The following is a 13,483-nucleotide window of genomic DNA, read 5'->3' on the forward strand; positions in this document are numbered from 1 at the left end:
GAACTGTCGTAGGGGAAAGGCATTAGTCCGAAGACAACTATTATCTCGATTAAATAAAAATGATCATATACAACAACCCGTTCAACGCGACAAATAGCCTATTTGGCTGTTCTACAGCTACTGCAGCTGTTCGATCTAGCGACCGTATAAATAAAATATTGTAGAGAACACAGTCACAGCTATACTAAGGGGTGTTTGGTTCTGTGGACTAAATGTTAGCCCGAGTCACATCAAGCGTTTGACTTTCAAGTAGGAGTATGAAATATAGACCCAATCAACTGTACTAGATTCGTCTCACTTTTTAATCTTCGGCTGAGAAATTAGTTTTATAATCCGACTACATTTAATACCCCGAACGGAGGTTCAAACATTCGATGTGATAGGGCTAAATTTTAGCTGACCCAACACCCCCTAAGCAACGAACGTGGTTACCAACTGCACCGTCTCCGCAAGGAAATAGACGGACGGATCGCCCAGAGAAATCCCTTTCTCTCTCTACTCCCTCCAATCTCCATCCCCTGCCTATTCGCCGTCCCTCTCTCCTGCCTGTCCCCGGCCGCCGCCACCCCACGGCCCACGCGGCCGACGCGCCACCTCCTTCTCTCTGTTCCCCGCCGACGTGGCCGGCGGATTGCCGGATCCGCGCGGGAAAGGGAGATCTAGACCCGTCTGATCTTGACCCGACCCGTCCCAGCGGCGCAGTTCGGGGAGGTTCCGTGCGGGGGATTTCGACTCGGGTGGTGGAGCTCTGGGTTCTTGTGCCAGGCGGTTACCTTTGCGTAATCTAGTAGGAGTCGCCGTGCTCAGCAGTTATAAGGGATCGGGCGCTCCAGATTGAGCCCTGGGAGAGGTCGTGTCGCGTTCTATCTCCGTGTAAAAGTTGCTGTTTTTGTGGCGGCGTGGCCTTGAGTTACCGGGATTTTCGGGGTTTCCGGCGGCCGATCCGTGCTAATTACGCTATCTGTTCCTTCAGGGCGTCCTCGTGTTGGGAGAGGATTTTGTGTTCTCTTGCCGTTGGTTCCATGGCCAGCGGCTCTGATCCCCCAAAGCAGTACGGAATAACTAAGCCGTTGTCGTTGCTCGGGCCTGTGGAGGCCGACCTGCAGAGGACGGCGGAACTAGAGAAGGTTTGTGATTAATTCAGTTTCATGTTATCAGTATTGTCTCAACTCTTCGCCCGACGATTTCACATTCCCGTCTCAGATTGATATTGTACTATTCAATTACAGCTGTTGTTGATTTGCAGTTTTTGGTCGAGGCGGGTCTGTATGAGAGCCCTGACGAATCTGCTAGGCGGGAGGAGGTGCTGGGGAAGCTTGGCCAGGTAGCTACTCTTGTTGCCACACGTGTGCTTAATGCTGCACTATGTATCCGTGTCCATGGTTCCAGCATTATTTCTTCCCTAAGCATGTTCTTTCGGCATTTGCAGATTGTAAAAGACTGGGTGAAGCAATTGACTAGTCAGAGAGGATATACTGATCAAATGGTTGAAGAGGCAAATGCTGTACTCTTCACCTTTGGCTCATACCGACTTGGGGTAATTTCCACCACTTCCTTTTACTAGTATCGCCTGTTTTGCTCTGCCACCCATCTTTTATTTATTCATTAGTGAAATTGTACAGTTTAGATAGTCTTTGTACTTGTGACAGTACTTAGTGTTGATGCTCCTTTAAGGGTGTTCGTGTCCTATTAAAATACTACATTCAAATTTCTTGTGCTTGAGGACTAGTTGCAAGTTACAACTGATATAGAAACAGTCTAAATATTCAGAAGTGGGATCTAAGTGGTGTACGAGTGGTTGCAACTTGCAATTATCCAAACCTGCTTTTTTGAGAACACAATTTAACGAGATAAGTGTCACAGTTTTTTTAAAGTAAATTTGCTGACCAGTATCCAATTTAGCATGAAATTGTGCAACATGCCATGTTGCTGTGATATGAAGGCATGTGCTGTTTGCGAACAATTTTGAGTTTCTGAAGACCTTCACACTGCCCTTGTCAAGCCGTTATATAAATTTTAAATAAGCCATAGTGAATGGCTACTATGCATTTGCAGTCTCATTCAAATCTATATATATACTATATTAAGAACCTAATGTGAGCGCCTGGTTGCTACCACGGCTTCTCCTTCCGCGCTGACAATCTGGGCCCACCCCATGTGCCTCGATTGGTTCTCCCGCCCCACGCGCCCTGCCTCGGCGCCGTGCCCTGTGGGCACCATGCCCAACGCCCGCGCTCAGCTACTGCCCTGTGGAACCCCAACGCCCGCGCAGCCAGCTACTACGCCTGCTCCGCACCCGACCCTGTCCGCGCAGCTACCACACCACACAAAAAATAGTGCAGAGCGAGCACTCGAACCCACGCCGCCCTGCTCCAGAAATTTGGGGCTAAAAACCATACCACACGTACCCTAGTATTTAGAAATAAACAATAATTATATTTGAATAAATATCTCAATACCTATTTATATGATATATAACAACCGTATCAAAGCACGGACATCTGGCTATATATCTTATTTGGCTGCTTTATTTTATTGCCCTTGTATCGTCTTTCCCGTCTTTCCCAAATACCTGCCTTGCCTTTTTGACCTGTTCTATTACTCTAGGGACCCACTTAACAAGGATTGAAGCAAGGAATGAATTGAGTGTAGAAATAAATGAATATTTAATTTAGTTGTACATACAACATTTTCAATCTGTGAATTGATGATCAACAGCATCATACAAGATGCACTTTATTCTAGTGAAACTTGGAACATTACTGGATTACTGGAATATAAGTAGCAACAGCAATGACTTTGGAATATGCATTCCATAGGGAAATGTGAGTGAGAGGAGGCATTTTTGCTTCTTGCACACCAATGTTCCTCGCACGGCATTGGCCATAGCTCGAGTTTAATGGTCATGCTCACACTTAGTGGCTGGCTGGCTGCTAGGCTGGTTTGTGTAGATACCTTGATGACCACATGTCATATCACTTTGTATAACACTGCTGTCAAATTGTCAATTAGAATCTGGATCCAAGCTGAATCTTTTGGAGGTAGTTATGCTGCTGTCGGAGACATAACAAGTGGTAACATGCCATTAATTGCTGGTAACTGCTTTAGTGGCTGGTAAGTACCATACCAGCCAGTAATAGATGATTTAAAGTTCTGGTGTAACCTTGTGATTCTAACAAGTATTAGGCCACACAAACACAATCTTTTGGAATTTTATAGGTGTGTAAAGAACAAACACCAAACACTATTTACCAGAAACACAGGACTATCAAGCTGGTAACTACAAAGTTAGGCCACCGACCCAGTTCTGGTTAAACTCTGACTTGTAGTTTGATATTTGTATTTTCATGATCCTTCTGATCAAAAGTCTGTCTGTAGAAAATATATAAATTACGTGGAGCTGAACGTCTTTTGCTGCAATCCTGCTGTGTGAAAATTTTCTTATACATTATTTTTCACCTTTAATTTGTTTTTGAATTTGTATTTCACCTTTGTAGGTTCATGGACCTGGAGCTGATGTTGATACACTCTGTGTTGGACCTTCATATGTGAACCGTGAGGTGATTCTTTCTTTCTGTTACACATTTGGTGTGGTAGTATATGTATTAGAGACATGATTTTACTAACATATGATTCTGTGGCCAGGAAGATTTTTTTATTGTACTGCATGAGATATTAGCACAAACAGAGGATGTGACCGAGCTGCAGCCTGTACCTGATGCACATGTCCCTGTTATGAAATTTAAGTTCCATGGAATATCTATTGACCTTCTTTATGCCAGTGTCTCCCTCTTAGTAGTACCAGCTGTAAGTTTCTTACTAGATGTTTCTCCCATTTAACCAATTTTTATCTCTTCAACTTAGACTTAGCTTATTTCATGAGGTGATTGAACTTATATCACTGAAGTTTTTTTTTTCTTTATTTTCAACTGTTCTTTTAGTGTGACACAGAATGCAGCCCTTTGTATTAAACATGGTACATGGCAGTGTTTTGTGTATGTCAATAGGTATTGTTCCTGCCATAGTTGTTAAGGCGGCAAGGCGAAGTAAGGCAACAAACCCCCTTTTACCTTTTCAGAGATAAGGCATAAGGCAAGGCGACGCCTTAGTAATATATAAAAATAGGAAATTCAAATAGAAAATATAGGAATATAGTCTCAAATAGATAGGGATAATAGTATTATAGTAGCAAATAGGATACAAGTTCGACACAAACCAACATAATAGACTTAAAAGTCCAACATAAGCAATAGATAGTAGTAGATAACACTCATCTCTCAATAGCCATTGTCCAACTTCCGCCTCATTCGCCTCATCACTACCACTCACATTCATGTCATCAACTGGAAGTTGGAACAGAGAGAGCACAACAGGGAGAGAACAGAGAGAGCACAAAGGGGAGAGAACAGAGAGCATAGCGGGGAGAGACAGCGCACTGATAGGGGAGGGGGGAGCTCGCTGCTTAGGGGAGTGGAGCCGTGCCAGGGAGGGGGAGCTTGCTGCGCCGCCTGTACTTTGCCTGGGATGGGGGAGCTCGCGGAGAAGCTGCGCCTGGTCTTCGCCGGGGAGGGGGAGCGTCGCCTGGACTAACCGCGACCGTCTGTGATTGCTGAGCCGGTGAACATCTACGTAAGCTCTAGAGCTGACCCTACAGCCAAAGCGTCGTCCTCAGGGCGCCTTACCGACGCCGACGCTTAAGGCGCCAGGGTGACGCCTTGCACTCTTAAGGCTGACGCCTTACTCACGTCTGTAAGGCGAGGCACACCCTTACCCCTTAAGCTCGCCTTATCGCTTAAGCGTCGCCTTAAAAACTATGGTTCTTGCTTTAGGTTAATATATTTAGTGAGGAATTCCTATGACTCAGTGTCTTAGTTCTGTTTATAGCATGGGTAGAATAGAATGTCTACCTTATGGGCCTGTGCTTGCAATATAAACTCGTCTTTTGCTTCAGTTTTAAGTTGTAGATTACTTGTATAGTTTTATTTAAAGTCGTCCGACTAATCGCGATTAGTCGGACTTATCGCTGCTGCAAGGCCGATTAGGGCCACCGACGCGATTAGGGCGACTAGAAACCTAGTCGTCCGACTAATCGCGATTAGTCGGCGATTAGTCGTCCGATTAGGCTTGTTCTCGACTAGGTGCTCTGTTTTGGGCTCCAGGCTGCTCTTTTCTATTTGGGCCGGCCCACCAGGGGAGGGGAGCTGAAACTGAGCGCCAATGTGCCAATGCCGTTGCCCCTCTTGTACAGTCTTTTACCGTAGCTGGAGTTGAGCGCCGCCGCCTTCATTTGTTTGCTGCTAACTGCTCTGAGCGCCGCCGCCCTCCTCTGCTTGCTGCTGCTCTGAGCGCCGCCGCCTTCATTTGATTGCTGCTAACTGCTCTGAGCGCCGCCGCCCTCCTCTGCTTGCTGCTAACTGCTCTGAGCGCCGCCGCCCTCCTCTGCTTGCTGCTGCTCTGAGCGCCGCCGCCCTCCTCTGCTTGCTGGACTGGAGATGGACTGCTGAGTGCTAACTGTTGTGCTGAGCGCCGCCGCCCTCATCTTCTTGTTGGAGCTGGACTGCTGACTGCTGAGCGCCGCCTGCTCTGCTCTGTTCAGAGTTCAGACCATCCTCCACTCCCTCCTGCTCTGTTGTTCTTTTGCTGGAACAGAGATGAGCACTTCTGGTAATCCCTCCCTCCTCTAGTCTTTTGTTCTTTTGCTGGAAACAGAGATGAGCACTTCTTGAGTTGCTCTTTGCTTGCTGCAGATGAGGATGGGAGTCGACTAGGATTTGCAATCTAGTATACTGTTATATATATATATATATATATATATATATATATATATATATATATATATATATATATATATATATATATATATATATATATATATGGTCCTGTTATAGATGGACGACTATAGGACGACTAGGGAGTCGACTAGGATCGACTAATCGAGCTAATCGACGACTAATCGCGATTAGTCACCTTATCGGTGCTTAGGCGACTAGAGTCGACTAGCCGACTTTAAAACCTTGGGCTGACGCCTTACTCACGTCTGTAAGGCGAGGCACACCCTTACCCCTTAAGCTCGCCTTATCGCTTAAGCGTCGCCTTAAAAACTATGGTTCTTGCTTTAGGTTAATATATTTAGTGAGGAATTCCTATGACTCAGTGTCTTAGTTCTGTTTATAGCATGGGTAGAATAGAATGTCTACCTTATGGGCCTGTGCTTGCAATATAAACTTGTCTTTTGCTTCAGTTTTAAGTTGTAGATTACTTGTATAGTTTTATTTTTTGTAAAAATCTGACTACGCTATCAAAACTTTTAGAATTTCTTAGAATGCCTTCCATCTATTTATTTGTAGTCATCCTGGTAAATTTTGTCATTTTGTTACACCTGGTTGCACTACATTCTGTTTCTCTGCTGTAGTGAGGTATCTAGTGTGAACATTTTATTCTAGATATTCCTGAAATTCGTATTTTGCAGTGCTATTTCTGTGACTTTGAGATGCATCTATCACTGTTCTTAAGGCGTCGCCTAGGCGTCCAGGCGGAGGTCCAACGCCTAGGCGTTCAGGCGGTGGTCCAACGCCTTGTCTCGCCTTACCGCTTTAAAAACCATGGCATCTATATACAAGTTTTTCATTATCAGTCTTGATTTTGCCAAATCTTTAGTTTCTTTGTCGTGTCCTTAAATTTATGCATAAAGATTTGCATGTGAGTCCTGCATCATGCCGTATTATGCCATTTTGTTACAAGAGATACATATCTAGTTAACATGCTACTGCAGGAGTTGGATATCTCTCAAGGATCAGTCCTTTATGCTGTCGATGAAGCTACTGTCCGTAGTCTTAATGGTTGCAGAGTAGCGGACCGAATCATTAGACTTGTTCCAAATATTGAGGTTGACATGATGCATCAGATACACATGTTTTCCTTCAATTGTTTGTTTCCTCTACAGTACCTGAATGTTCTAATTCTATGTATCTTTTCATACAGAATTTTCGCACGGCATTAAGATGTCTGAAGTGCTGGGCAAAAAGAAGAGGTGTTTACTCTAATGTAAGTTTTTGTCTCAAGTATGCTTGGCTAACTTCCTTACCAACTTGCTATGATATCCAATCATTCGTGTTTCCAGGTTACTGGCTTTCTTGGTGGTGTCAACTGGGCTTTACTGGTTGCACGTGTCTGCCAGCTCTATCCCAATGCTGTGCCAAGTATGCTTGTCTCACGGTTTTTTAGAGTTTTTACACAATGGCAGTGGCCAAACCCGGTTATGCTTTGTTCCATAGAAGAGGATGAACTTGGCTTCCCCGTTTGGGATCCACGTAAAAATCCTCGAGATAAATGTCATCACATGCCTATTATAACCCCTGCATACCCGTGCATGAACTCGAGCTATAATGTTTCCACAAGCACGCTGAGGGTCATGGTGGAACAGTTCCAATTTGGTAATAAAATTTGCCAGGTAATCTTTGCACCATTGAAGTTACTATTTCAAAAATACTTACCCTGACAATGCATTGTATGCCTTCTGGTTCAGGAAATTGAAATGAATAAGGCCAGCTGGTCTGCTCTGTTTGAGCCTTTTCAATTTTTCGAAGCATACAGGAATTATCTACAGGTTGACATCATTGCCGAGGATGATGAGGACCTTAGACTTTGGAAAGGATGGGTTGAATCTCGCTTGCGACAACTAACTTTGAAGGTAATGTGCTCATTTGTTATATCAGTTGCATCATACAAACTTAGTCGAACTTCCTATTTTGCTGCTTGTTATGTGGTACCAAAGGTGATGGTAGAAAATATGCTGGCAATCTGCTGTTAGTTTTTCACTGTTTGATTCAGTTGTTATTTTGATTTTGCCACTGTAAGACAGTTTTTATCAAGGTGTTGTCTATGATTTTGTAAATCAACCCCATGATTTTTTCTAATTCTAATAATGCTGTTGTTGTCAATTTGTCATGTGCTGAACTAAGATAATTTCTTGTCGGTTGTAAACAGATTGAACGTGATACATATGGAATGCTGCAGTGCCATCCTTACCCACATGAGTATGCAGACCCTTCTAGGCAGTGTGCTCATTGTGCTTTCTTCATGGGCTTATCAAGAAAAGAAGGTGTGAAAATACAGGAAGGACAACAGTTTGATATTCGTGGAACAGTGGATGAGTTTAGGCATGAAATCAACTTGTATATGTTTTGGAAGCCTGGGATGGAGTTAGCTGTTTCTCATGTTCGGAGGAAGCAGATCCCAGCTTATGTGTTTCCAGAGGGTTATAAAAGACCTCGCCCTTCAAGACATGTGAACCATCAGTCTGATAAAAATGACACAGAAGATGGCACAATGATCAGTTCTCCGGACAGTCAGCTGAAGAGGAGGCACAATTCTGTTGGAACTGATGATATTGAACCCAGCTGGCCTGCTAAGAGGTCATCAGTCAGCCCAGTTCATCCGAAAAATTCACCTCAATCTGGGAGCTCTGGTGATGAGACTAGATGTAACAACCAAATAAAAAGGGCTCCTAGTGATGCGACTGGTGGCAGTCCGGCTTCACCTCAGGCATTAGAGAGAAGCCCAGATACTATTATGTCTGCCCCTAGGTGTACGACTGCAGGAGCAGTGTGTTCTGGTGATGCAATTAATAAGCATGATGTTCCTCATGTTGAGAACTGCAACACTCCAACTGTAGCCGTGTGCACAACTTTGAAGCGTGTAGCGGAGAAAGTTGTATCAGAGCTAGTTGGAAGTGAAAGGATGGGGAACAACAACAGTGCTGAATCGCTGGAGAGTATGGAAAAGGCTGAAAATGTTTGTTTTAGTGGGAATGGAGTTAGTCAAGGTGGCCTTCCAGAAGAGTTAGAGGTGATGTTTCTGGTGCACCCTGCTCCTGCTTTTGTGCTGTGTAACATGATCTGAGTATTCTCATTTAACTTTTTCTGATGCACAAAGCCAAACCATAGGATTGAAGTGGTTTCTTAAGCTGATGCAGGTATGAACAAGGATACATCGTGGAAATCATTACTGAGGCATGGTCTTGAACTCAGCCCTTGTGCATTCAGTATCTACATTGCTCTGTTTTCTTTATACTCGGCTGTTTGGTATTTGTCTGCTACTTTATGGCAGGATCAGTGGCGTCAACGACACAAAATTGAAGGAAGAATTGTGGAGATAGACAAGTTCTACCGCTTGCTGGGTGGAATGGTAAGTAGCTCAACTCACAAGTTTCCTTCTGGACACAGATTTGCAATTGCGGAGGTTTCTCTGACAGGAGATGGTCGAAAATCATGCCTTGTAACGGCATGGCAAAAAACAACAAAGAAGATTTCGTGTAAGGGCATGGTCGAATATTATGTCTTGCTGGTACACTCTAGATCAGCATGGACTTTTAGTTTTTGGTTTTTACTTGTTGAGCAGCTGGCTTCCCAGAGTTGACTTGTTTGAGTCTGTGATGCCCCTGCCATGCTGTTTTCTAGAATAGAACTAGATGAGATGCTGTGTCCCCTAAGGCCCTTTTGTACCTCTCCTTTGTAATATAAGATTTTTTTGACTTTCTTGTTAGTGGTACCATTCATGTGATGATTCTGATGAGTTATAAGGTCAGATTTTCTGTTTTGGTGCTCATTCTAAACTTTTGGGCATGGGAACGAAAGATTTGTGAGCAATCAGTAGCCAGCGGTTAAGCAGTACTAAACCGTGTGATTGGTTCTCTTCCCTGTTGATCCTGGCTCACGCTAGTCAGCCAGGCTATAGGTGGCCTGGTTTCATCTACGCAACTGTTCAATGTTTGGTTACTTGATTTAATTTAGCCTGGCTACTATGAGACATTGTTTGGTTGCTTGTATCAAAACATGAACCAGAGAAAAAATTACAAATAAATCTTCAAATTTTATACAACATATATGATCTAGTTTTGTCCGAAAAAATATCAAAAATACAAATACGAAATCGGTTCAGTGATTAAATCTTTTAATTGGAAAATATAATTAAAAAACAAACTAAACAATCTTTTAGTAGAACGTGTCGCTGCATCCCACTGTCCTGGCCGCGCGCAGATGCTCAGACTGGGCATTGCCAGCCGGCCTGGCTCAGGCCTCCTATTTGCATCTATATAGCCTGACTCAGTACCAAACTAACTATGCTTTAAGGATCCGCGGCTGCAGCTTCTGTACTCAGCCACCCAACCAAACACGCGGAAAGTGATCTTTGTGCCTCCTGTTTTCCTTCTATGGATCAGACAGATTGTGCATTGTTTACCGGTGTCAGATTTTTCATTGCTATCACGTTAAGGGCCTGTTTGGAACCACCCAGTTTTTAAGGAGCTGATTATAGAAACTTAAGGGCTAGTTTAGGAGCCACAAAACCGGAGGGGATTAGAGGGGTTAAATTCTTCTTATTCAAAATTGAATAAAAGGGAGAATTTAGCTACTCCAATCCTGTCCGGATTTATAGCTCCCAAACTAGTCCTAAGGGGTTTCAAACATATCAGTTTATGCTTCAGTTTATAGAAATTGCATTCACAGTTTTTTAAAAACCAAGAAGCTACCAATTCTAGCTAAAAAATAAAAAAATAGTTTCTTAAAAACTAGATTGCTTTCAAATAGGATCTAAGGCCTTTTGGAAGCAACCATAATCTAGCTTCTATCTCTAGTTTTTAGTAGAGATGGCAATAGGTGAAGACATGTCCGGTTTTGCTACCCTAGATCTGGTCCCGTTAGACTAAAAACTCTCATCCCTTAGACTAAAAACTCCCCGCTTCCGGCCTTGTTTGGATAAAGAGGGATTGAAGTGAATTGAAGTGTATTTTAGGGATTGAAACGGAAATTGATTCATATTACACTTTAATACACTTTATACCACCTCAATCTACTCTAATCCAAGATTACCCAAACAAGCCCTCAACAGGGCGGGTACCCTTCATACTCATACCTGGATTTGCCGGGTATTCTACACTGAACGGGGCTGCTGTATTAATTTGGATCTGGTAGTACTAAATGGAGTCAGACAGGTCCGTATTAATTTAGGCCCTATAGTACTAATTCAGGTGCTACAAATGGATCTAAACAGTCTCATTGTTAGGTGATCAAGCCCATAAGTTCGGTGACTGAGAGAAGTTCAACCTCGGGCTATTTGTTCACTTGACATTCAGGCCCTTTTGTGGATCGTTCTTTGTTTTGGGCCCGTCAAGTAAGTCCGGCTGTGGATCATTCTTTACCGGACCCGTCCGGTGGGGCTCTAGTTTGAGCATGATTGGCAGGGCTCCTAGCTAGTATAGATCTCACTTTCGTTATCTATCAACCACAAACTCCCTAAGGTGTCGACTAAAAAAGTATAGCAACACACAATTACGATTATGATCTTATATAAAGACACACTACATAAAGATACCAACCGATACACAATTACGATTATGATCTTATATAAAAAAAAACGACCTTTTCAACCTTGAGCATATCATTCCGAAACACAATTACGATTATGATCTTATATAAATACACACTACCTTATTGAGCATATTCAACACATATCTTCCAGGGTGTCGGATAACATAATGTTTTTGCCCCACCCATACTATCACACAAGTCGTGATAGAGCACAAGGGATAATTACAAATAACAGGTACCGACAGCTCAGTCAAGAAGACAACAACGTCTCAAAGACTGACAGATAAAATCCGCCAGGGAAGAGGCTCTGAAAATGGAATTGAAAAATGACAAAGACATATAGAATATCCTCAGGACTACTGCGGGAGGCTGTAAAAAAAATAACGATAGCTCGGGACAGCGCCTTTTTTGTTGATAAAGAAATCTTGTCAAAGAGTTCGGAACTCAAGAATAGTTTGATTAACCCGTGTCATAATGTTATAAGGGAGTTTGTTAGAGAGTCAAGAGACTGCGACTCTGACGATTATAAAAGAGAGTACAGGCTAAATGATTATAGGCTGGAGCTGACTCAGCCACCCTCTAATATAAGTTCGGGGGGTGATGTGGTAAAGACTGTTAGAAGGTGGGAACTTATAAATCAAAAGTACAACGCCGATCTATGGATACCCCCTGCTAAAAAAGGGGTTGTGATTACACCTGATATTATAGACAAACTCTATCTCTTCTGGGATAACTTCCTAGGAAGTTACGAAAAAGAAGGTATTAACCGCAAACAGAACACAGATCCGGTATCTAAGGGGAAAGTCTTTGACTTGCTAGCCAGCCGTAGTAGTAATAATACGAATCAAACCCCCGAAGAGTTAAGAGAGATTCAAACTCAAATCGAGCATTTGACTATCCACTTTGATGAGGGTAGCGTCCATGAGTCTGCAGGCCAGTTGAAGGGGAAGTTCTTCAATAAGGATAGACAATCAGCTAGGGATTACCTTCTTGATAAATTGAAGGATGATAAAGATAAAGATATTGTTAGAGGTATGGGCACCTATACACTGGAATGTGTAGCAATACATGTGTTAAGCAAGCTGTTTAATGTGTTTTCTTTGGAAAAGACTAGTGTGCTAGCAGCCGCATTGATATCAGAGCTAGATATAACAGCTAAGACGGAATATAATAATGCACTATTAGCTAAAATGCAGCGCGAAAAGGAATAAACTGAAAAGCTAATAAAGCGCTATGATGAAAAGCTGGCCAAGGCTGCAATGATGAATGAAGGTACTGATACAAATATTGATAATATACACGATGATAAAAAGCTTAAGGGTATGGAATCACCTGTGGGTATTATCCCTGTCCTGGGAACAGATGGGAGACATATAGACCAATCTATACAGAATAAATCGAGTAGTAATAAAAAGAGCACTAAAAAGAGTGATGTTATAAGGAAACGAATACGTAAAGGTTAGGTTGGGTTTCTGATGTATATCATTTATTATATGAAACCAAAAAGAAGAAATGACAAGAAAGTTGTATATAGATGGAGGATAAAATTACGATGTGGAAAACAAGACAGGGGTTTTTTTTTGTACAATGACACTGTACAACAATTTGGAAAAGGGATGTAGCGCAGCTTGGTAGCGCGTTTGTTTTGGGTACAAAATGTAACGGGTTCAAATCCAGTCATCCCTACCTATTACTTCTCCTATGGGCAGTAACGAGGGATCAATTGAGATCGATTCAAATTGGACAAAATTAAGAGTTTAATTTTGCTATATGCATGCGGTACAAAAATCATCCTTTTCTTTACTGCTTTATCTCCTGTCGTAAGAAAGCGCTCTTAGTTCAGTTCGGTAGAACGTGGGTCTCCAAAACCCAATGTCGTAGGTTCAAATCCTACAGAGCGTGATTCTTTTCTTGTTATGTAAAATAAATAAAAGATTAGAACAGTCTCTATTTATATAAGATCATAATCGTAATTGTGTTTCGGAATGATATGCTCAAGGTTGAAAAGGTCGTTTTTTTATATAAGATCATAATCGTAATTGTGTATCGGTTGGTATCTTTATGTAGTGTGTCTTTATATAAGATCATAATCGTAATTGTGTGTTGCTATACTCTTG

At 42.5% G+C, this 13,483-nt stretch overlaps 1 protein-coding gene and 1 non-coding gene across 7 annotated transcripts; both read left to right on the plus strand.

Annotated features, from left to right (window-relative positions):
- The first annotated feature begins 415 nt into the window (after positions 1 to 415).
- On the plus strand, positions 416 to 9,606 carry LOC100278989 (nuclear poly(A) polymerase 4). Of its 6 annotated transcripts, none has more exons than XR_002264824.3 (14): positions 438 to 850; positions 974 to 1,127; positions 1,247 to 1,324; positions 1,430 to 1,537; positions 3,498 to 3,560; positions 3,646 to 3,807; positions 6,773 to 6,886; positions 6,982 to 7,044; positions 7,121 to 7,450; positions 7,526 to 7,690; positions 7,987 to 8,847; positions 8,935 to 9,011; positions 9,109 to 9,186; positions 9,254 to 9,606. XR_002264824.3 is itself a non-coding variant. In XM_020543930.2 (13 exons), exons 2-12 carry the CDS (start codon positions 1,023 to 1,025, stop codon positions 8,978 to 8,980), a joined length of 2,055 nt encoding a protein of 684 aa, XP_020399519.1. In that variant the 5' UTR covers positions 416 to 850; positions 974 to 1,022; the 3' UTR covers positions 8,981 to 9,011; positions 9,109 to 9,606. The 6 variants fall into 6 exon arrangements, 2 of the variants coding, with proteins under 2 accessions (XP_020399519.1, XP_020399518.1); XR_004852679.1 differs by having other exon boundaries at positions 8,946 to 9,011; XR_002264826.2 differs by having other exon boundaries at positions 8,975 to 9,011; positions 9,254 to 9,597.
- A 3,588-nt stretch (positions 9,607 to 13,194) lies between these two features.
- TRNAW-CCA (transfer RNA tryptophan (anticodon CCA)) lies at positions 13,195 to 13,268 on the plus strand. Its single transcript has one exon. It is a non-coding gene; the product is annotated as a tRNA-Trp (tRNA).
- The last annotated feature ends 215 nt before the right edge of the window (positions 13,269 to 13,483 follow it).

The sequence above is a fragment of the Zea mays genome, chromosome 9 (genome assembly GCF_902167145.1).
Source record: "Zea mays cultivar B73 chromosome 9, Zm-B73-REFERENCE-NAM-5.0, whole genome shotgun sequence".
In the NCBI taxonomy this organism is placed as follows: Eukaryota; Viridiplantae; Streptophyta; class Magnoliopsida; order Poales; family Poaceae; genus Zea; species Zea mays.